This window comes from Salmo trutta, chromosome 12 (assembly GCF_901001165.1).
Source record: "Salmo trutta chromosome 12, fSalTru1.1, whole genome shotgun sequence".
NCBI lineage: Eukaryota > Metazoa > Chordata > Actinopteri > Salmoniformes > Salmonidae > Salmo > Salmo trutta.
Window position 1 is genome coordinate 78,330,335 of NC_042968.1, and position 21,439 is coordinate 78,351,773.

The 21,439-nt window shown below is 40.2% G+C and overlaps 2 protein-coding genes and 1 long non-coding RNA gene across 5 annotated transcripts; 2 read left to right on the plus strand and 1 right to left on the minus strand.

Annotated features, from left to right (window-relative positions):
- Nucleotides 1–1,880: 1,880 nt before the first annotated feature.
- LOC115204258 (uncharacterized) lies at nucleotides 1,881–10,947 on the minus strand. The gene is made up of 4 exons (XR_003880341.1): nucleotides 10,650–10,947; nucleotides 2,743–2,879; nucleotides 2,530–2,605; nucleotides 1,881–2,374 (listed from the first exon to the last, which is right to left on the minus strand). It is a non-coding gene; the product is annotated as an uncharacterized LOC115204258 (long non-coding RNA).
- Nucleotides 9,965–15,495, plus strand: LOC115204257 (4F2 cell-surface antigen heavy chain). Its single transcript, XM_029769680.1, has 9 exons — nucleotides 9,965–10,288; nucleotides 11,127–11,370; nucleotides 11,495–11,685; nucleotides 12,975–13,148; nucleotides 13,274–13,368; nucleotides 13,480–13,616; nucleotides 13,918–14,233; nucleotides 14,374–14,436; nucleotides 14,522–15,495. Exons 2-9 carry the CDS (start codon nucleotides 11,153–11,155, stop codon nucleotides 14,867–14,869), a joined length of 1,542 nt encoding a protein of 513 aa, XP_029625540.1. The 5' UTR covers nucleotides 9,965–10,288; nucleotides 11,127–11,152; the 3' UTR covers nucleotides 14,870–15,495.
- A 1,550-nt stretch (nucleotides 15,496–17,045) lies between these two features.
- LOC115204259 (calmodulin) lies at nucleotides 17,046–21,024 on the plus strand. Of its 3 annotated transcripts, none has more exons than XM_029769683.1 (6): nucleotides 17,046–17,525; nucleotides 18,812–18,842; nucleotides 18,941–19,084; nucleotides 19,242–19,348; nucleotides 19,585–19,720; nucleotides 20,980–21,024. In XM_029769683.1, exons 1-6 carry the CDS (start codon nucleotides 17,523–17,525, stop codon nucleotides 21,006–21,008), a joined length of 450 nt encoding a protein of 149 aa, XP_029625543.1. In that variant the 5' UTR covers nucleotides 17,046–17,522; the 3' UTR covers nucleotides 21,009–21,024. The 3 variants fall into 3 exon arrangements, with proteins under 3 accessions (XP_029625543.1, XP_029625541.1, XP_029625542.1); XM_029769681.1 differs by lacking the exon at nucleotides 17,046–17,525 and adding an exon at nucleotides 17,669–17,911; XM_029769682.1 differs by lacking the exons at nucleotides 17,046–17,525; nucleotides 20,980–21,024 and adding exons at nucleotides 17,673–17,911; nucleotides 20,396–20,745.
- The last annotated feature ends 415 nt before the right edge of the window (nucleotides 21,025–21,439 follow it).

Below are 21,439 nucleotides of genomic sequence, written 5' to 3' on the forward strand. Positions count from 1 at the left end.
AAGAAAAGGGCAGAGAGGAGAGGGATGGATGGATGGTGAAAGGAGGCAGAGAATGATGAAGTGGTTGGTACTGAAGACTGTGTAGTTAATGCCATTTATAAAGGTTGTGATGGATTGAATTTTTCAATTGCAAACTTTTTTCACATAAAATGTAAAATTGTAACTCATTCAATACTAGAAAATAACTAGTAATGATCTGTACTTAATAATAATCAAATAAAGATTATGACAATTATTTTTTTAAATGTGTGTGTATATATATATATATATATATACATACATACATACATACATACATACATACAGTGGGGGGAAAAAGTATTTGATCCCCTGCTGATTTTGTACGTTTGCCCACTGACAAAGAAATGATCAGTCTATAATTTTAATTGTAGGTTTATTTGAACAGTGAGAGACAGAATAACAACAAAAAAATCCTGAAAAACGCATGTCAAAAATGTTATAAAATGATTTGCATTCTATTGAGGGAAATAAGTATTTGACCCCTCTGCAAAACATGACTTAGTACTTGGTGGCAAAACCCTTGTTGGCAATCACAGGGGTCAGACATTTCTTGTAGTTGGCCACCAGGTTTGCACACATCTCAGGAGGGATTTTGTCCCACTCCTCTTTGCAGATCTTCTCCAAGTCATTAAGGTTTCGAGGCTGACATTTGGCAACTCGAACCTTCAGCTCCCTCCACAGATTTTCTATGGGATTAAGGTCTGGAGACTGGCTAGGCCACTCCAGGACCTTAATGTGCTTCTTCTTGAGCCACTCCTTTGTTGCCTTGGCCGTGTGTTTTGGGTCATTGTCATGCTGGAATACCCATCCACGACCCATTTTCAATGCCCTGGCTGAGGGAAGGAGGTTCTCACCCAAGATTTGACGGTGCATGGCCCCGTCCATCGTCCCTTTGATGCGGTGAAGTTGTCCTGTCCCCTTAGCAGAAAAACACCCCCAAAGCATCATGTTTCCACCTCCAAGTTTGACGGTGGAGATGGTGTTCTTGGGGTCATAGGCAGCATTCCTCCTCCTCGTCCAAACATGGCGAGTTGAGTTGATGCCAAAGAGCTCCATTTTGGTCTCATCTGACCACAACACTTTCACCCAGTTGTCCTCTGAATCATTCAGATGTTCATTGGCAAACTTCAGACGGGCATGTATATGTGCTTTCTTGAGCAGGGGGACCTTGCGGGCGCTGCAGGATTTCAGTCCATCACGGCGTAGTGTGTTACCAATTGTTTTCTTGGTGACTATGGTCCCAGCTGCCTTGAGATCATTGACAAGATCCTCCCATGTAGTTCTGGGCTGATTCCTCACCGTTCTCATGATCATTGCAACCCCACGAGGTGAGATCTTGCATGGAGCCCCAGGCCGAGGGAGATTAACAGTTCTTTTGTGTTTCTTCCATTTGCGAATAATTGCACCAAATGTTGTCACCTTCTCACCAAGCTGCTTGGCGATGGTCTTGTAGCCCATTCCAGCCTTGTGTAGGTCTACAATCTTGTCCCTGACATCCTTGGAGAGCTCTTTGGTCTTGGCCATGGTGGAGAGTTTGGAATCTGATTGATTGATTGCTTCTGTGGACAGGTGTCTTATTTACAGGTAACAAGCTGCGGTTAGGACCACTCCCTTTAAGAGTGTGCTCCTAATCTCAGCTCGTTACCTGTATAAAAGTCACCTGGGAGCCAGAAATCTTTCTGATTGAGAGGGGGTCAAATACTTATTTCCCTCATTAAAACGCAAATTAATTTATAACATTTTTGACATGCATTTTTCTGGATATTTTTGTTGTTATTCTGTCTCGCACTGTTCAAATAAACCTACCATTAAAATTATAGACTGATCCTTTCTTTATCAGTGGGCAAACGTACAAAATCAGCAGGGGATCAAATACTTTATATGTAGAAGATACACTTCACATGAAATGTTTTGTCTTTCACAGATGTACATATCAGTACAGTATAATTTAAACAGGTCATCCTATATAACAGGAAGGGACTGAATTGTGTAACTAATTGATTTAAGTATACAAAAATGGAAGAGGTTACTTCCAAAGTTAATTGTACTTCCCACTATTCCATAGTGAAAACACGTAGTTAGGTTGCCCCATTGATGACCAAAACATCCTGTTTTACAAGCCCCTGTTATTTGATCTTGGGCCAATAATAGGTTCTTGCATGCAGGGAACTGGATCCAAAGACACATAATGGCACCCATCGGGCTATAGGTTAGGTCAGTGGGGTCAGACAGGTCGGTGGAAGAAGGGTTCTGTTTCAGACGTGCTCCATTCTGACCCTGACCTCTGATGTTTCTGGACAAACACCACCGCCACGATCAGCACCCAGAAGAAGAAGTTCACCCACACAGACTTCTGGGAAAGAACGAAATAGAGGACAGATGAAGAATACAATATATGGCTTTAAATAAAAATGTCAATACAAGGGACATAAAAAAAGTATCTGTGGTCTAATAAGGCAACAGCGTTTTGATGTGTCTTATCATGATATGGATAGTGTCAGGGCAGACCTCTGCATTATACACGCCTGTGTAGAACTGATTCCCATCGTAGAGACTGACCCAGGTTGTATGGTCTGCATCACGACTGAAATTAAAGAAGTCCTCCAGATGTAAAAGAACAGCATAAAATATTTCACATTTCATATACAGTATGAGGGACAAGAGGGCACTGAGCACAGAGGTGATATGGGAGAAGACGGAAAAACAAGGCAGCCATCTCACCTGGTAATTGGAGGGTACGCTTTGAAGGGCAGACAGAAAGAGGCGGTCCCTGACACCGCCAGTAAGAACAATATCTTCACACACACTCCCAGAGTAACATTCAGCCACAGTCTTTCCCTGGGGGTGCAGGATAGGAGCTAGGTAAAGAAATACAGTCAAAATCAAATCAACAACAAACAAGTAATTTCTGTTGATGCCACACTATTTGGGCATGGAAATCGATATTATTTACACAATTGCTGGGCCATACAGTTGAACCTCTCACCTCTTGACCTTCTCTTCCACACAGCTGGTGTAGAGCCAGATGGCCACAGATACAGAGATGGCTTACACAAAGTAGCAGAGGGAGAGATGGCTGGGGCTCTCCAGGACCAGGCCAAATGTGTTGTACTCAACAGTCCCATAAAGAATGCATTGGCCTGTTAAGTGGCCCTGAATGACATACACATTTTACAGATGCATTCAGTAAAACTATATAGTTTATTCTACAGTATGGAATTGAAATAATTGTATGCATGTTCCACAACCTAAAACTACACAGTCTGTCACACACGGGCCTCACTGTCTCCTGGCCTGGATAGGGAGCCTAATTCAACTTCAATGAAATGCTTTAGAAATTACATTCTTTAATTCATGTGCACAAATGAATAGTTCTATTCTTTTAGGACATTAGATGATTATCTTATGGTGCCACTGGGCCATGTGACAACAGGAAGATCTATGAATGTAGAACACATTTTTCTCAACACTTAATTTCAAACAGGCATTGTCATCTGTACTGTCAATGGTGCATTTAGGTGAAGTCAACTAAGACATCAAAATAATGTATTCCCTGAATTAAAAAGTCACATGATGATCTCTACTGATTTTCTCATTATTTGCTCCTATGGTTAGTCCCCATGTTTTGGGTTGTGTTATAAACTCTGAGAAAAAAATCTGGAAAATACAACATAATACTGTCTGGCAGAAAAGTTATTGAAAATCTGATAAAATCTTAATAAACTATTGGATGTAGCACCCAAAAGTTTAACCCATTGTTGAGAGGGTGATAAAAACATATTAAGTAGTCTCAATACCCAGCAGCTGTCCACTAGTAGCCTTGTGTCCATTTGAAAGTGGAAGTAGTGTGGCAGCGGACAATAGCCTGTCAGGCTATAGTTGCAGTCGGAAGTTTACATACACCTTAGCCAAATACATTTAAACTCAGTTTTTGATCATTCCTGACATTTAATCCGAGTAAAAATTCCCTGTCTTAGGTCAGTTAGGATGACCACTTTATTTTAAGAATGTGAAATGTCAGAATAATAGTAGAGAGAATGATTTTGTTCAGCTTTTATTTCTTTCATCACATTCCCAATGGGTCAGAAGTTTACATACACTCAATTAGTATTTGGTAGCATTGCCTTTAAATTCTTTAACTTGGGTCAAACATTTCAGGTAGCCTTCCACAAGCTTCCCACAATAAGTTGAGTGAATTTTGGCCCATTCCTCCTGACAGAGCTGGTGTAACTGAGTCAGGTTTGTAGGCCTCCTTGCTCGCACACGCTTTTTCAGTTCTGCCCACAAATGTTCTATAGGATTGAGGTCAGGGCTTTGTGCTAGCCACTCCAATACCTTGACGTTGTTGTCCTTAAGCCATTTTGCCACAACTTTGAAAGTATGCTTGGGGTCATTGTCCATTTGGAAGACCCATTTGCGACCAAGCCTTAACTTCCTGACTGATATCTTGAGATGTTGCTTCAATATATCCACATAAGTTTCCTTCCTCATCAGCCATCTATTTTGTGAAGTGCACCAGTCCCTCCTACAGCAAAGCACCCCCACAACATGCTGCCACCCCCATGCTTCACGGTTGGGATGGTGTTCTTCGGCTTGCAAGCCTCCCCATTTTTCCTCCAACATAATGATGGTCATTATGGCCAAACAGTTCTATTTTTGTTTCATCAGACCAGAGGACATTTCTCCAAAAAGTATGATCTTTGTCCCCATGTGCAGTTACAAACCGTAGTATGGCTTTTTTATGGCATTTTTTGAGCAGTGGCTTCTTCCTTGCTGAGTGGCCTTTCAGGTTATGTCGATATAGGACTCGTTTTACTGTGGATATATATACTTTTGTACCTGTTTCCTCCAGCATCTTCACAAGGTCCTTTGCTGTTGTTCTGGAATTGATTTGCACTTTTCGCACCAAAGTTCGTTCATCTCTAGAAGACAGAACGCGTCTCCTTCCTGAGCGGTATGATGGCTGCGTGGTCTCATGGTGTTTATACTTGGGTACTATTGTTTGTACAGATGAACGTGGTACCTTCAGGTGTTTGGAAATTGCTCCCAAGGATGAACCAGACTTGTGGAGGTCTTCAAAACATTTTCTGGGGTCTTGGCTGATTTCTTTTATTTTCCCATGATGTCAATCAAAGATGCGCTGAGTTTGAATGTAGGCTTTGAAATACATCCACAGGTACACCTCCAATTGACTCAAATTATGTCAATTAGCCTATCAGGAGCTTCTAAAGCCATGACATAATTTTCTGGAATTTTCCAAGCTGTTTAAAGGCACAGTCAACTTAGTGTATGTAAACTTCTGACCCACTGGAATTGTGACACAGTGAATTATAAGTGAAATAATCTGTCTGTAAACAATTGTTGGAAAATGTACTTGTGTCATTCACGAAGTAGATGTCCTAACCGACTTTCCAAAACTATAGTTTGTTAACAAGAAATTTGTGGAGTGGTTAAAAAACAGTTTTAATGACTTTAACCTAAGTGTATGTAAACTTCCGACTTATTTTATATTGTTCAATGTTATAACGGGATAAAAAAAAATGATGCTATCAAGTTGGTTCATTAGTGTTCTCAAGTTTAGAATGTCCCATATGCAGTTGAAAGATCCGACATTTCAATCATGAATGCGTCATACCTGGGTGATTGTCAGTGAGGCAGCAAACGTTATTCCACAGATGAAACAGCCTGCGTAAAGTACGAGCTACAAAACGAGCAGCCTCGGCAACGCCATCATGAACCTCTGCAAACCCATCCTATGATACCCATCGAGGACACCTATAATTGGTTGATTGTAAGATTGAAATGGAATACTTAAATTGGGCCTCTATGTGAGACAAAATAAATGGCCACATAATGGCGCTGTGTAACCTGTAGCCATATAACCGGAGCCCTAAATAGGTCTGTATAACTATCCACACAAACCAGTAGGTCTGTGCACTACTCCATTACACTGATGATGGCACAGGCAACCTTATTTGAATCACTTGATTTCAATCACATGATTGAGATTATGACAGTGGTGGAAAAAGTACCCTATTGTCATACTTGAGTAAAAGTATACATACCTTAATAGAAAATGACTCAATTAAAAGGTAAAGTCACCTAGTAAAATACTACTTGAATAAAAGTCTAAAAGTATTTTATTTTAAATATACTTAACTATTAAAAGCAAAAGTATAAATCCTTTCAAATTCCTTATATTAAGCAAACCAAACTGCACAATGTTCTTGTTTTTTGTTGTTGCCAGGGGCACACCAACACTCAGACATAATTTACAAACTTAGCATTTTAGTTTAGTGAGTCCACCAGATCAGAGGCCATAGGGATGACCGGGGATGTTCCCTTGATAAGTGTGTGAATTGGACCATTTTACTGTTCTGCTAAGCATTCAACATACAAGGAGTACTTTTGGGTGTCATGGAAAATGTTTTGAAGAAAAATTACATTATTTTCTTTTGGAATGTAATGAAGTAAAAGTAAAAAGTTGTCAAAAATATCAATTGTAAAGTAAAGTACAGATACCCCCAAAAACTACCTAAGTAGTACTTTAAAGTATTTTTACTGAAGTACTAATCTTCTCAGTAATCAGCATAGTTTCCCTCTAACCCTAATCCAGTTCAGAATTCCATGCACAGAAATGCAAAGCCAACTTTTTGGATCTTGTATTGTTCTCCTCTGAGACGGAAAACTGTGTGTGTGTCTGTGTGTGCATAGACGCTTAATTTTATCTCCAGTCTTACTGACAGTTGTGGCTGCTTCACGTGATGTATTGTTGTCTCTACCTTCTTGCCCTTTGTGCTGTTGTCTGTGCCCAATAATGTTTGTACCATGTTTTGTGCTGCTACCATGTTGTGTTGCTACCATGTTGTCATATTGTGTTTATACCATGCTGTGTTGCTATGTTGTTGTCTTAGGTCTCTCTTTATGTAGTGTTGTGGGGTCTCTCTTGTCGTGATGTGTGTTTTGTCCTATATTTTTGTTTTATTGTTTAATGGCCTTTTGGTAGGCCGCCATTGTAAATAAGAATTTGTTCTTAACCGACTTGCCTAGTTTAATAAAGGTTAAATAAAAATAAAGAAATAAAAATGTCAGTAGTGGTCCTCTTACTCTGGTGGTTTGTGATTAAAGGAGTGTGAAGAAGAAGTGTTCCTAAGTGATAACAGAACATTTAACAGCAGATGGTTTTTTTGCTGATTTGCTAAACGGAGTTACTGTTTAACTACTGTTTTAAGCTATTCCTTTTAATCCCAATAATGTTTTCATCAAATAAAATTGTATAAATACACCTTGACTTGACATACAAATGTTCTGGTTTACACAATGTAGCCTGAACCTGAGAGACCTGGAGGTGGATGTCTCAGAAATGTAATATCCTCTGTGCAGCACAATAATGAAAGGAACAAATAACAGGAGATCAATAGTTATGAAATGGGCAGATGGGAAACGTCTGGCTTAAAGCCAGATAAATGTGTGTCTGACTGTAATATCAAACCAATAATTCACCAGGTTGAGCAATCTGCTTGAATCAGATAAGTAAACGTTTTATGAAATGTTTGATTCAGTGGGGTTTTGTGCATTCTGTAACCTATCGCAGTCCTGTCAAGCTGGATAAGTGCAGGTTAAGCTGACTGAAAAAAAGATTTTAGCTTAACAGAGAACCATCTTACTTAATCCAAAGCCTTTAACACTGCTCTTGATTTGATCACAGTGTACTTCCATTAAATGTAATTACTGATCTGACCAATCATCATAGTCCTTTGATGAAGGACATCGATCATACTTCCATTGTTCTCTACTGTGCTCATTAATCGCAACTCTTGCGTAGAAGATTGTAGGCCAGGCCCACCCCTCTCTTAGACCTTTTCAGGAAAACATGTTGATCTTCCATCCTACAGCGTGTGTTTTTCAGGGAGGGCCTAAGGACACAAAGTGCTCAGCTCCGCTGTGTTTACATGATACCGGACACCCCTCAGCCTCTGCCCTCCAGAGGGAGGGACATGGGCTTATAGAGGGACTGTATTTTGTTTCGTGTTTTCCTGTATTGTATGTAATGTTATTTTACTGCTGCTCTTTAATTATTTGTTTCTTTTTTTTTAAGTTATACATTTTTTACTTAACACATTTTTTTCTTAAAACTGCATTGTTGGTTAAGAGCTTGTAAATCAGCATTTCACTGTAAGATCTACATCTGTTGTATTCAGCGCATGAGACAAATACAATTCGATTTTATTTGAAATAGGCCGTTAATCTAAAGACTGTGGCCTGGCGGACATTTTAGATGCATTAAAGCAAGTATGGTGACCTGGCTCCTGTGTGGCGCAGCAGTCTAAAGCACTACATCTCAGTGCTAGAGGCGTCGCTACAGACCCTGGTTCGATCCGGGGCTGTATCACAACCGGCCGTGATCAGGAGTCCCAGCGTCGTCCAGGTTAGGGGAGGGTTTGGAAGGGTAAGGCCGTCATTGTAAAATAAGAATGTGTTCTTAACTGACTTGCATCGTTAAATAAAACCCCTATATATACTGTATGTGGCCCCTTTTCAACACATTCCACCCTCGTACCGTTCCACCACTAGTAACTGTATTTTATGCAAAATCTTCAGTCACAAAGCACTTTTTGAAAGGTGTTTACATACTTAATGATAGTTCTTGATCAGCCCACCTCTAACTCTAACCTCCAACTAGTATACAACATTAATGCTGTTATAGGGTCAGGAATATACAGGGGTTTATAACACAGTTGGCATTGATCCAAAGGGACCAAAAGGCTCCTGAACAGCTTCTACCCCAAAGCCATAAGACTGCTGAACATGTCATTAAATGGCTATCCGGACTTTCTGCTTTTCACCCCATACCTACATGTACATAGTACTTTGGTCAATCACCTAACCAAACCTCCATGTACATATGACCTCAATCAATCACCGCAACTACCTCATACCCCAGTACACTGACTTGGTATACACTGACTTGGTATACTCCTTGTATATAGCCTGTATATAGCCTCGTTATTGTTATGATCCAAGACCGATCTGTTAGTGATCATCATGTCTGAGCTTGTTTTGATTTTAATCAAGAATGCCCCATGGCTATACTCTACCATACTGCAAATGGAAATAGGTCAAAAGTTCCATACTACCTCTGCCTACAACAGTTTCACTGCATTATCAGAGGATATACTCTGCTGAATAGTGACGTCTGTAATCTTGGGCTGTAACAAGACATTACTCTTATCACTGCAGAGTCTGTGAGGAGATTACAAGATGAGAATGTGTCTTGTAGATTGGACAGAACTGTGTCAACATAGAAAGATATGCAGAAACTTGATCATTAACAATATAATTTACATACATTGGCCTATAATTAATTCAAGTGGTGTTTTCTTCATCTCTTCTTTGTCTTAAAAATAGATGTTGTAATCAAGATTGTTTTTAAATGATTCTAGTCATTGCATTGATTGGTGGATGCGAATCAATACCGAAGAAATATTCCCTGAATTATCTTGAGAATAACACAAACAAGTCCAAGGAGTCTGGAGTCCAAAAAAACAAAGAGGGGTTATGAACACAGGAGATTTTTGCAGCAATTTAGGAAATACATTTTCTAGGTCAAAGGTTGTGGGCTATTTAATCAGATATTTTAGACTTTTGGTACAATATATCCAATTGGTAATATCTACTTTGGAACACAATCTTATCTTTTCTAGAAACTATAATTTCTGTATTTTTCAGATGTTCTAGCAGGATGGATGGAAATCATAACTAGACAATATCACAGAAATAGGATGAGTTTTATTATAGAGATCACACTGCCTATAATATGTTTCCCTATTTGTAAGTCCTACCCTCTGTTTTTCTAGACTAAAGCACAGATATATCTATTTCCGGTTAGTTGTTTGTGACATTTCTTGCCAACTCATGAAACATGAGAGGGACGCATGTCTGGCAGATGGCACCGCTTAAGGTGGACTTTCTTTATCAAACATTTCAATTCCCAAACCATGAAATGCAAGTCGACTTTAACTCTCAATATAGTACACTTGCAAAGTTAACGAATTTGTGTTAACTTGATCAAACTCATCATAATTGATCAATCTGCAAGTTGTGATGTTGGCCCTTCCTTAAAATTGGGCGGTTGGGAGGCTACTGACGCCTACAGTACTATATAAAGAGCGCATTACTGCGGCCGTGGATAAACCATTTTTCTCAGCAATAAGGTTAACCTGAAGGCGAATTGAAAACTACTTACACGACCAGTTATCTTCACCAGGTAAGAACGGATTGCTTATTACGTTCATGCAGGTGAATATCTGAAATTGCGGATGTAATCATTGGTTTGTTCAGTGACTGAACTTCAGTCCCTATTTCAACTGTTTGTACCCCACTAAATCACTAAAAGTGTCGTTACATTTAACTAATCTAGTGACAATTTAGAAAATATTTTATGGTATTACCCTTTCTGTTTTCGGTGTGCTTTAGCCCTTACTGGTGCCTTCACTAGAATAAAACTGGACCAATCCTCTAACGCACACGAGATTAGGCATAAACCTGCCATAGGCTACAATGTATACAATAATGTTGTCTACTGTAAAGATCAAACCAACGAACCATTTAATGAAGATATTACTTACATTCGTTATCTAATGAAATTGTTGGATAGGTGGCAATTGCTTTAACATTTAGCCCCCATATGCTCAATCCAAGCGATGTGAATGTAAACTCCTTTCGCCGTACTGGCTCAGAGTCCAGATATATTAGCCTATTTCTGTCAAAAATATATATATATATATAACATATTGTAATTTACATATTTGCCCGCATGGTCTTTGTTTAAAATTGAAGGGTGATGCAATGCTTAGTCAACTTGCAATTGTATTAGACCATCGTATGCGCATGTGCGTGACAGCTGTGTTCGAGAACGTCAAACACGTGATGTATCATGGGTAAATTATGACTGACTGATATACAAATAATGTGGAGTAGTTGTTTAGGATGAAAGGTGGTTTGTAGAGCAGTCAGTCTCAATTTACCTTTAAAGTCGTTGGCAGTGTCGAGCGTGGCCACAGACACTACTTACTCAGCAACACTCATCTTTCTTTTTTATAAAGAACATCTAAATTGAACCAACGTCACAATGAGTAAGGACACCGAGGTAGACATGAAGGATGTGGAGCTCAATGATCTGGACCAGGAGAAGCAGCCGATGACGGGCGGGGCAGCGAACGGTGATGCTGGTTCTCCCACCTGCACCGAGAAGAACGGCAGCGTTAAAGTGAAAATCCCCGAGGAGACGGAGACTAAATTTACCGGTTTATCCAAAGAGGAACTCCTCAGAGTCGCTGGAACACCAGGGTAAGAAATATTAAGATGTATGCAATAGACTAGCTTATTAAAAAATAGTTAATGGTTGTTCGCGATGTAAACATTTAGGGTATAATATTGCATTACTAAATCTTTCTCCCTTCATCACCTAAAGGTGGGTCCGGACAAGATGGGCCCTTCTGATTCTGTTCTGGCTGGGCTGGCTGGGGATGCTGGCTGGAGCTGTGGCCATCATTGTTCAAGCACCTCGCTGCAAAGACATTCCTGCCATGAACTGGTGGAATTATGGACCTCTGTACCAAATTGGAAATGTGCAAGCTTTCAGCGAGTCCCAGAATCTAAAGGGTAAGAGCCCCTGAAAGGGGTGAGGATGACTAAGATTAGTGATGAAACCAGTATATGTTTCACCTTGTGAAACTCACTAGTAGGTCACAGACAGTTCATATAACGTAGTGTGAATACAGTGAACCACATAGTTACCCCATTCAATTGCAACTTGTAGCCTAAGGCTGGGTTTCCAAAGGCAGCCCAAGTCTACCATTTTGCCCAATTATTGGCGAAGATCAGAATTGGGCTGCCTGTGTAAACGGCTTGAGAGTCAAGTTCTGGGGACACTGAAATTGGGTTTAGGGTGGTAGTGTGTTGAAGGGTCAGACCAGTGTTTATTCATCTGAGCAACAGAGCATGTGATGAGACATGAGATTTTAAAATCGTCTGCTTTAACTTCCAAGTGTGTGCCCATAGTATTCTCAGAATTGAGGTCACATTTATTTTATGTGAACATGTTTACTATTTCCTTGACTCCGCTCCAAGGGATTGTGGGGGGGGGGGGGGGGGGGGGCTCTTTAAGCATCCTTTTGAACCATCAGAATCCTCCCTCCTACACCCTAAGCTGACTGGTTTGGCATGTTTCTTGTATGGGGGGTATTAAGGTGTCTGCGTGCTTCAGTTCGACGGGTCGAAGTCGAACAAGTGTGCTCTCCTACTACCGTAAAAGACATTCGCTTTAAAAACGAGAAGTGCCAATCGTTCCATTTGTTCTATTTGAGATGCCGTAGCCAGTATACAGTTCCTCAACATAGTCAGAACTAATCTAATATATCTCAAGAAATCTGTCATTAATTTTGACATTTCTGCAGAGGAGAGCTTAGTTGTGCAATTTTACATATAACCAAGAATGGAGAAAATGTGCATGAAAACGAGTTCTCTCATTGAATGACTATAGACTTTATTGAAGAATCCCTACAGTTGCCCAATCATGGGTGTAGACTTCGGCTCCCAAACTTAGGCTGACCTTGAGGAAATAATGTGTGCCCGAACAGCCCAAAAAAACCTTAATGATGTCCAAATCATCATAATATATACACAAACTTTTCTGAACTGTTTCGGCTGGGAAGCATGCGGACACCTTTAGTCATATTCCAAGAACTGGACTACATGATGGCTGTCTGAAACAACTTGTTTTTGTTTGTGTGAGCGCAGCTACAATGCCAGTGGGTGGTTACACATTGAGAAGGATTTCGAGGATAAAAGTTTATTTTAATTTTATTTTTTTAATTCATATGTTGTATCTTCAATAAAGGAAAAACAGATGTATGGCCACTTTCAGTAAGCAGTTTTCTACTGTGTAACAGGTGTGGCGGACAAGATGAACCATCTGAGCCAGCTGAAGGTTAAAGGTCTGGTCATTGGGCCCATCCATGTTGCCCCCTTAGACAACCTTGTGAGCCTGAACTTTGAGGAGATCTCCTCTGACGCTGGCAATCTGGAACAATTCAAAGGCCTCATTACAGCTGCACACAAGAAGAGTGAGTATAGCCCCTCTTTTATTTTCTCTTCATTTGATGTCCTTTCAATTGTAGTCTCTTGAAACTACTCATTGGTTCGGCAGTGGTCTGTGGTTCAGATGGATTAACTCTCTCCCCTCTAACAGGCATCAATGTGGTCCTGGATCTGACTCCCTACTATCTGGGAAGCGGACCATGGTTCTCTAATGTTAGTGTCACAAACGTTGCTGAGAGACTCAAGGTAATAATTTGTAGCGTCTCTTCTCAGTGAACTCATTAAATCTACTCCGTCAGTCCCAATTGAATGTATTTGAGTTCATCAATCTAATGTGTGAACTGTGTTTCCTCCCAGTCTGCCCTGGTGTTCTGGCTGAACCAAGGTGTGGATGGGATCCAGCTGTCTGGTGTAGAGCGCGTGGCCAGCGTAGTTCCGTCTCTTTGGGCTGACATTCGAGCCATTGTCCAGAATGGGACTGAGGGAAAGAGAAGGTGAGCATATGTCCACAATTGCGTACATCACTCCCTTAGAACTCAACTGGGCATCTCAGTAAATTGTTATGCTTTAAAGCCACCTAGTGGTTTAATCATGGTATTGTTTCATCACTTTTTCATCCTCTACAAAATGGCTATTGGCTAACTTGTGGTGTAAGCTGCACTGACTGCTACTTAGAGCTGATACTGTATCTTGCTTCTATTACAATTGGTACATTAGACGTGTGTGTGTGTGTATATATATATATATATATATATATCTCATGAATTCCTTTCCTAATGTTGTCTTTTTGCTCAGGATTCTGATTGGCGTGACTGAGAAGACCTCTGCTGTTGAAGTCTCTGAACTGCTTAACTCCACTGGGGTGGACCTACTCCTATCCGGGGCCCTCAGGTCTAAGAGCATGACCCCTACGGATCGTGCGCAGACTGTCCAGCAGCTGCTTTCCTCTCACAACCAGACCCAGCTGGCCTGGAACATCGGGGACAGGAAGGAGGGTCACCTGGCCACACTGGTGGGCCCAGACATGGTGAACTTCAACCAGATGCTCCTGCTCACACTGCCCGGAACCCCAGTGTTCAACTATGGGGATGAGATTGCCCTGGCTGATGTGGTGAGCAGGGGTTTTCCATAACTAATGTATCACAAAACAAATGACAGCTTTAGCCTTGGAGAGATTCACACTTTTTTTTAAATAAAAGCTTGTCTTGATTTGTATGGGTACTTAATGTATTGATTGTCTTTCTATAACAGGATACAAAGTCCCCTAAGATGCTGTGGGATTCACTCGAAGATGAGACAAATGGAACTGCTAAGGTAAATAGGATGCTAATGACCATATTAATTAAACTGTTAGAAAGGCAAAGCAGTTCAAATAATATTTAATTCCTGCCACCCTCAGGAGGAGAAAGAACAGAGGCTCTCCTGCCGTTCCTTCTTCAAGACTCTGAGTGAACTGCGTGGAAAAGAGCGTTCCCTGCAGCATGGGGACTATATTCCCCTCTTCAATTCCACCTCTGCCCTTGCTTACCTCCGCCAGTGGGACCAGAGTGGGCGCTACGTCGCTGCCTTCAACTGGGGCAGCGACGCAGTGACCCTTCAGCTGTCCCACCCTGACCTGCCTGCTTGGGCTGTGGTCCAGGTGAGCACAGACAAGGTCAACCTGGCCCCTGACAGTACTGTTGCACTCTCTAAGTTGGAGCTAGGCCCAGGCCAGGCTGTCCTGCTACAGTTCCCCTACATAGCCTAGAAAGAGGAGCGATCCAGCACCATCTGTGTGGGCACTGATAAAGTAGTTGTCACTTATTTTTTTGTATTTACGTTTTTTTAGGGAATTCTGTTACTTTTAAGAAAAGGGAAAAAGTCTGATAAAGAGTCACTGTCATTCAAATGGCCATTGCATTTTAGCATGCACTCATCAATATATTTTACTTGAACTCCTAGAATATAGAAACTGCTGTGAATTAGTCCTGTATTCTAGAATACTGTGTTGGTCAGACATACAAACACCTGTGTACTCATCGCAAGCACCAGTCAACACTTCTTCAACTATCGGACTATCTTGCTGTTACTGAAAATACATTCCAGACCATGAAATGCAATGCTTGAATTTATAATTTTAAAAATGTATTTTATTGGCCTTTTTCTTTTTTTTTTAAGTTGTGTTTCTTTTCAGGCCATGGTTGGCCCCTTACTGAAATGTAATTGTTTTCAAAATGTTTCTTTAATGTTTCAAGAATGATCAATTATCTGATGTTGATTGCTTTGGCAGCAGAAGGTGTAAAATACATCAAAGGTGGAGGGGCTTAAACTCTTTCCTCCAACTAAATTAAATTGGCATGATATAAAATGGGGGAAATAAACAACTGAATACAACCTTTACTAGTCTGTTTATTTAGGCTAGCATGTGCTTCCAATGGTGTGGGGAAATCTAAACCTGAGGTTAAACATTAAAGCTAGCCCCCTCCGATCTGCACTTGGAACATCTCTTATTGGTATCAGGTGTCCCTTACAGGGCTGTATTTAAACATGGTACATGCAGGGAGCTCTGTCTCTCCTGACTCTTTTGACACTACTTAAACATTTATCTACCAACGCTGCTATAGACAGACAGTGACTGCTCCTGTTTGCACCCACATAAGTTAGTCAAGAGCTCATGATTGAGTACTGAACTAAATATATGCATTTGACTATTAATCTATAATAAAAATTAGCTGAGACTGGGGGGGGGGCACAATCATGTACATGCCATTGGCCTAGTTGCTTTCTATTAGAAAGGGGGGGAAAGATTATCCTTTGTGCACTCTCCATGAAGTGGTTTTAATTTTGCTGCTTGACACTATTCACAAAGTCGCAAAACCCTACACTATATACTGCTAGTGTGGTTCGTGTATAAACTACTAAACCTCTTGTATCACAAACACTCACATGGCAAACTACTCCTTACTTGGGTTTTAATGGTGCAGACTGTTGGAATACTGAAAAGCATTCTATGCTTTTGAATGGATGTCTGATCTAATCACTACACCGATCTCATAATGGTTTTAGTTGTCATGTAAGGATGAGTGATAGAAATGGGGGGGGGGGTGTTTAGGGGAGAATGCATCAGTCTGACAGAGGGGTATGAAAATGGAGCTTCATCACTGACACCAGATCTGCTGAACATACATTTCAGCAGAGAGATAAGACCTTGATGCTGAAAGCAACAATGGAGTCTTAAAAGGATTATTTATGAAGGCTTTTTCTTCCTGTCTGATTTTCTGTGTCAGGTAGTCCTGAGGGTGCTAGCTATCAACCTTGATGTAGTTCTGTCCTTGAGCTGTTGTCTGTTTTGTGTTGTGTGGACCCCAGGAAGAGTAGCTGCTGCTTTCACAACAGCTAATGAGGATTCGAAAATACCAATACCTTCCAGGAATTGCAAAGGGGTTTCTAGCTCTTCATTTGTCTACCTCAAACTCTTTTTCTTATTTGGGGTCACATTGGCTCTAAATTAATCTGTTCTGTGTTGAGTTGGACTTCAAAACTTACAAAGTCTCAAATTGTTCTCAAGAGCATTCTCATTGTTCTCTAGTCTAGACATGCACAGTTTAGGGCCTACAGGTATTCTATCCCTAAACAGGGCCCCTATAGCAAAAATGTCATCTGACTCTAAAGGGCTTAATTGACAAAATCCTGAACTATCCCTTTAAGATTGGAACAGCCTTTACACTCCCTGGGAAGATTTCTGGTCATCACTAGTTACCATAGCCACAAAGTCATAAACCCCGCCCATTTCTACAATTTATCGTAATGTGATTTTAAACCATACTGCAAATCTTAAATTAAGACCAAAACGCAAGTTTTTCTTTTCATGAATTTTTATGCTGTGGTAACTAGTGGAAACACTCCCTGACGCATTGCAGGTGGCTGAAAACCAATCTAGTCCGGTTTACTGGGTCAGCTGATGTGCGCCGTTGACCTCTCTCTCTATATATAACGTCCTGGGCTAGTTCATATAAACAAAGACATGAGAGAATTTACATTTCCAAAGAAAAAGGAAATAGAGAATGAGCATTATGTAGTTGGTTTTCAAATACAAAAGTTTTCGACGATTGGATACTTTAAAACGCGACTTTTAAGTGAAGGATAAAATTGAGAATAGTCCACGTTGCAGATAAATCAAAATTGTGCCGCTCGATCTTTAAAAAAAAAATATATATTATAATATTTATATTATATATATTCGGTGCGCGGACACTATAGTTGCTAGGGAGTGCAGTGTCCTGTTTAAAAGCTAAACCAAAGCGGATTGATACACAATTTGAAGCGGCAAAGGGCGCGTAGGACTGTGGAAAATTTGATTATCATATTTACAAAGTCGTTGTTAGGTACAGTAGATAGTAAGATCAAATCAACATAACAAAATGGTAAGTTCCATTTGCTGTACATTTTTTATTAAATACACATTTTGGATGAATATAATTGGCTCTAATGCCTGTCATTTGTTTAGACAGGTACAGTACTAGAGCAATCTAACTAGCAAGCTACACTACATGGCTAGCTAATGTGTTGGCTTGGTTGCTTTCTAACTGGGCGGTTGATTAGCTAGTTAGCTAAGCACAGCAGACTGTTGGTTACTCACAACATTGTGATGATGGCTAACGAGATACAGTAACGTTAAGTACATGTATAATCAATGTGGTAGCTAGTTAGATCTGCGTCAATCCAGTCGTTAATAAGGCTAATGTTAGTTGTGTCCGACATAGACAGCCAGTTCCGCTACGACGAGGAAACTACTGTAACGTTAGCTAAAGTTAGTATGGCTGTTTGTCAAAACTATCCACCTTGGCTTGGTGTCGTCTTTGTTCCACATTAACATTCGATAGTTTTCCAGGCTAGTTAATTTACCTGTACAGTCGCTAGTTAACTAGTTTTGTGTAGTTAACTATTTTGGCCAGCCAGGTAGTTAACGCTAGCTAGCTGGACCTGAGAGCTGGTCACGGCTAGAAAGTATCTAGCTTTCTTCAAATTAACGTCCATTGTGACTTTTCGTAACAAACTAGGATAATTTATGCAGGAGGTTCGGTAAATGTAAAGTAACGGGTTAGGATAATTAGATTAAGGTTAGGTTTAGCTAAAATGATTTTTTTACGTACATTTTATTATTATAGCTGGATCGCTTCTAGACATGAACGTAACATCTGGAATTTGTCTGTTAGCATTGTCTATTTAACAGTTGGGTTCCTCAAAATGTTGTAAACTAACGTTCGCTTCTTCAATGTCTTCCGAACTTGGTGAAGCAACGTTACTATATATTGTTCTGGCTAATTTCAGTTCCAGTGGGATATCCCCTGATCCAATGTGTTGCTTTCTAGAGCACTGTGCGGTAGCCTGATCAAACATTGGGGCAAATATGGTGCAAGACGGACTCATTTTTAGACAGAACATCACTCGCTAGCACGCTAGCTAGCTAATAATGCGATGTTGCAACTGAAGATGGACGTATAGGTAGCCATGTGTTCTACATTAGCTAACGCTCGTTACTTATACTTTTTCCTGAGGCTGCATAAAAATGACAATGATATTATAATTAACTATTTGGTTAGAATATTGTGGGTGGCATTTGAAAGAAATTAGTTGAAGTTCCTTCAAGTGCAAAAAAGGGGAATCCAAAATCAAAAGGTGTCATTCATGATATTTTTTTTGCTTTCAGGCAGACCAACTGACAGAGGAACAAATTGCCGGTAAGATGGCTGTATTTGCTTAAACATTACCAAGGTGTTTAGATGCTTTAGTCAGCATTATGGATGTGGAGAGTGACCTTCTAAATTTGTTCATTCAGAGTTCAAAGAAGCCTTCTCGCTGTTCGATAAAGATGGAGATGGCACCATCACCACCAAAGAGCTGGGCACGGTGATGCGCTCGCTGGGACAGAACCCCACAGAGGCCGAGCTGCAGGACATGATAAATGAGGTGGATGCTGATGGTGAGAGACTTACAAATGCTCTCCATCTCTCCCCCTCAGATTAACACACAAATGCAGACTATGCACACAATGGAGGGTGTTGATAATGTTCTGATGCAATATCTGATAAAAAAATAAACCACTTGTTCCTGTGACAGCATTTTTCTGTCATCCACAGGAAATGGAACCATTGACTTCCCTGAGTTCCTGACCATGATGGCGAGGAAGATGAAGGACACTGACAGTGAGGAGGAAATCAGAGAAGCTTTCAGAGTCTTCGACAAGGTCAGCTAAACTGAGGAATGGAAGTCTTTTCAATAATCTTAACGTGGCAAGTCATAGTACTGCAAATATTAACCAATGGGTTTCATCACTCCCAATAGTTCTGTCTCAAACCTCTCCAGAGTTTCAAAATTCATAATTATTTGACATTTAATATTCAGAAATTGCTCAGTAATAAGATCTGCATGTTGGTAAACACTGAATTCAAACCAAAAAAAAGATTTGATTTCTTGTTGCAGGATGGTAATGGCTATATCAGTGCTGCAGAGCTGCGTCACGTTATGACAAACCTCGGTGAGAAACTGACAGACGAGGAGGTGGATGAGATGATCCGGGAGGCTGATATCGATGGGGATGGACAGGTCAACTACGAAGGTCAGTTTTTCCGTCTTCTCTCTATCTAGTCTTAACAAACTAGGATCATTTATGCAGGAGGTTCGGTAAATTAAAGTAACAGGTTAGGAGAATTGGGTTAGCTAAAATGATTTTTTTACATTAATTTTATTATTAAAGCTGCATCGCTTCTAGACATGAACGTAACATCTGGGATTTGTCGGTTAGCATTGTCTATTTAACAGTTGGGTTCCTGTTAACCTGAACAACACTGTATATTAGTCAGACAATTTAATTGTCCGTTCACAAGCCAAGAAAAGTACAAAACAAATGCTGTCACCCAATTTAATCCATTCAACAACATGCATTGTAGCTTGCCTTATTTTGTCGTCATAGCAAAAAATATAGCAGGTTGTTTTAGGTATTAGTGCTGCAGTTAGACAACGTTGTTCTCATTCCTCTGTTTGGGCAAGATGGAGTGGCTGAGTCAATTGTTACTGTAAAAGGGAACATTTTATTTTTGACCACCACATCCCCTTTGATCATATCAGCGTTGGTAATCCTTCTGTTAGACAGGCGTTGCTCTGCTACTCATATTTCCTAGTGTCCATTTTGTGTAATTAGTTATTCTGTTTAATGGTTTTAAAAGGCAACAATTGACAAATGTCACTGCAAATTATATTGCAATAATTAAATGTTTGGAGAATGTCTCCATAGTATGAACTGTGTGCACAGATGGAGCAAACTGTCGGGCCATGCGCATGAAAAGGTAAAACATTGAAGAACGTAATGAATGGCACGCAGCTGCAGAAATACATTTGATCTTCACATCAAGATATCGAAGTGTCCTCAGCCTTGCTCTCAACCACCACTCGAGGGATGGACAACAGAATACAGCTCTGATGAAAAATTAAACATGGCATAATACCACACTTATTTGTGATACTAATGAACAGCCCCTTCAAAAACTTGCACATCAATTCGCAGTCTAGATTCTGTTAACTCGTGGTTGTGGAGATGGCTCCCAAATATTTGTAAAAAAATAAACTTTAAATCACTGTCTCAAATATGGTCAGGCTCAATTCCTGTTGGGTATTGCATTTCTTCTGTGCTTGATATTTTGGAGACACATTAGGCCACATTTTTGGGTCCAGCTGTTCTTTGGGATTCTCTTGTGCTGTGTGTCGATCACTTGTCAGCTAAGACACAAGTGGTATCTTATAGAATGGAGAACCATTTGCCAATGTAATGTATGCCTCCTCCGTCCTCCTCCAAATGTTGGTTCTAATCTTGTCTTTCAGAATTTGTGCAGATGATGACGGCAAAATAATACCGTAAACCCAAAAGAACCCTTCACCACAAGACCAAACAGTGGGCAACACACTCACTGTCAACACTCAACTGTCCTTTTATTTTTTGCTTTGCATTTGGTTGCTTTCCCCCTTTGTCCATTTTGCTTGATTCGGGCTCATCTGCATAATCTTTTCTTTCATTGTTGCTCTTTTCTTTGACATTTTTCTGTTTTCTCTCAAGTAAAATATTGAACAATTTCAAGCTAAAATGTATACGGGAAGAGAAAGGCTTCTTTGGGAATATTTTTGTGCTACTCTGCTTGCATTGTTTATTCCATGGTCTATTCTCATGCAATTTACGGTTGTAGATATTTGCTATCTTTTAGAAGTGCAAAAGATTAACATGATGGGAGGTGACAGGATTTGAACTATAAAATAGACTGTAATGTACTTCCATGTGTGTATGCGC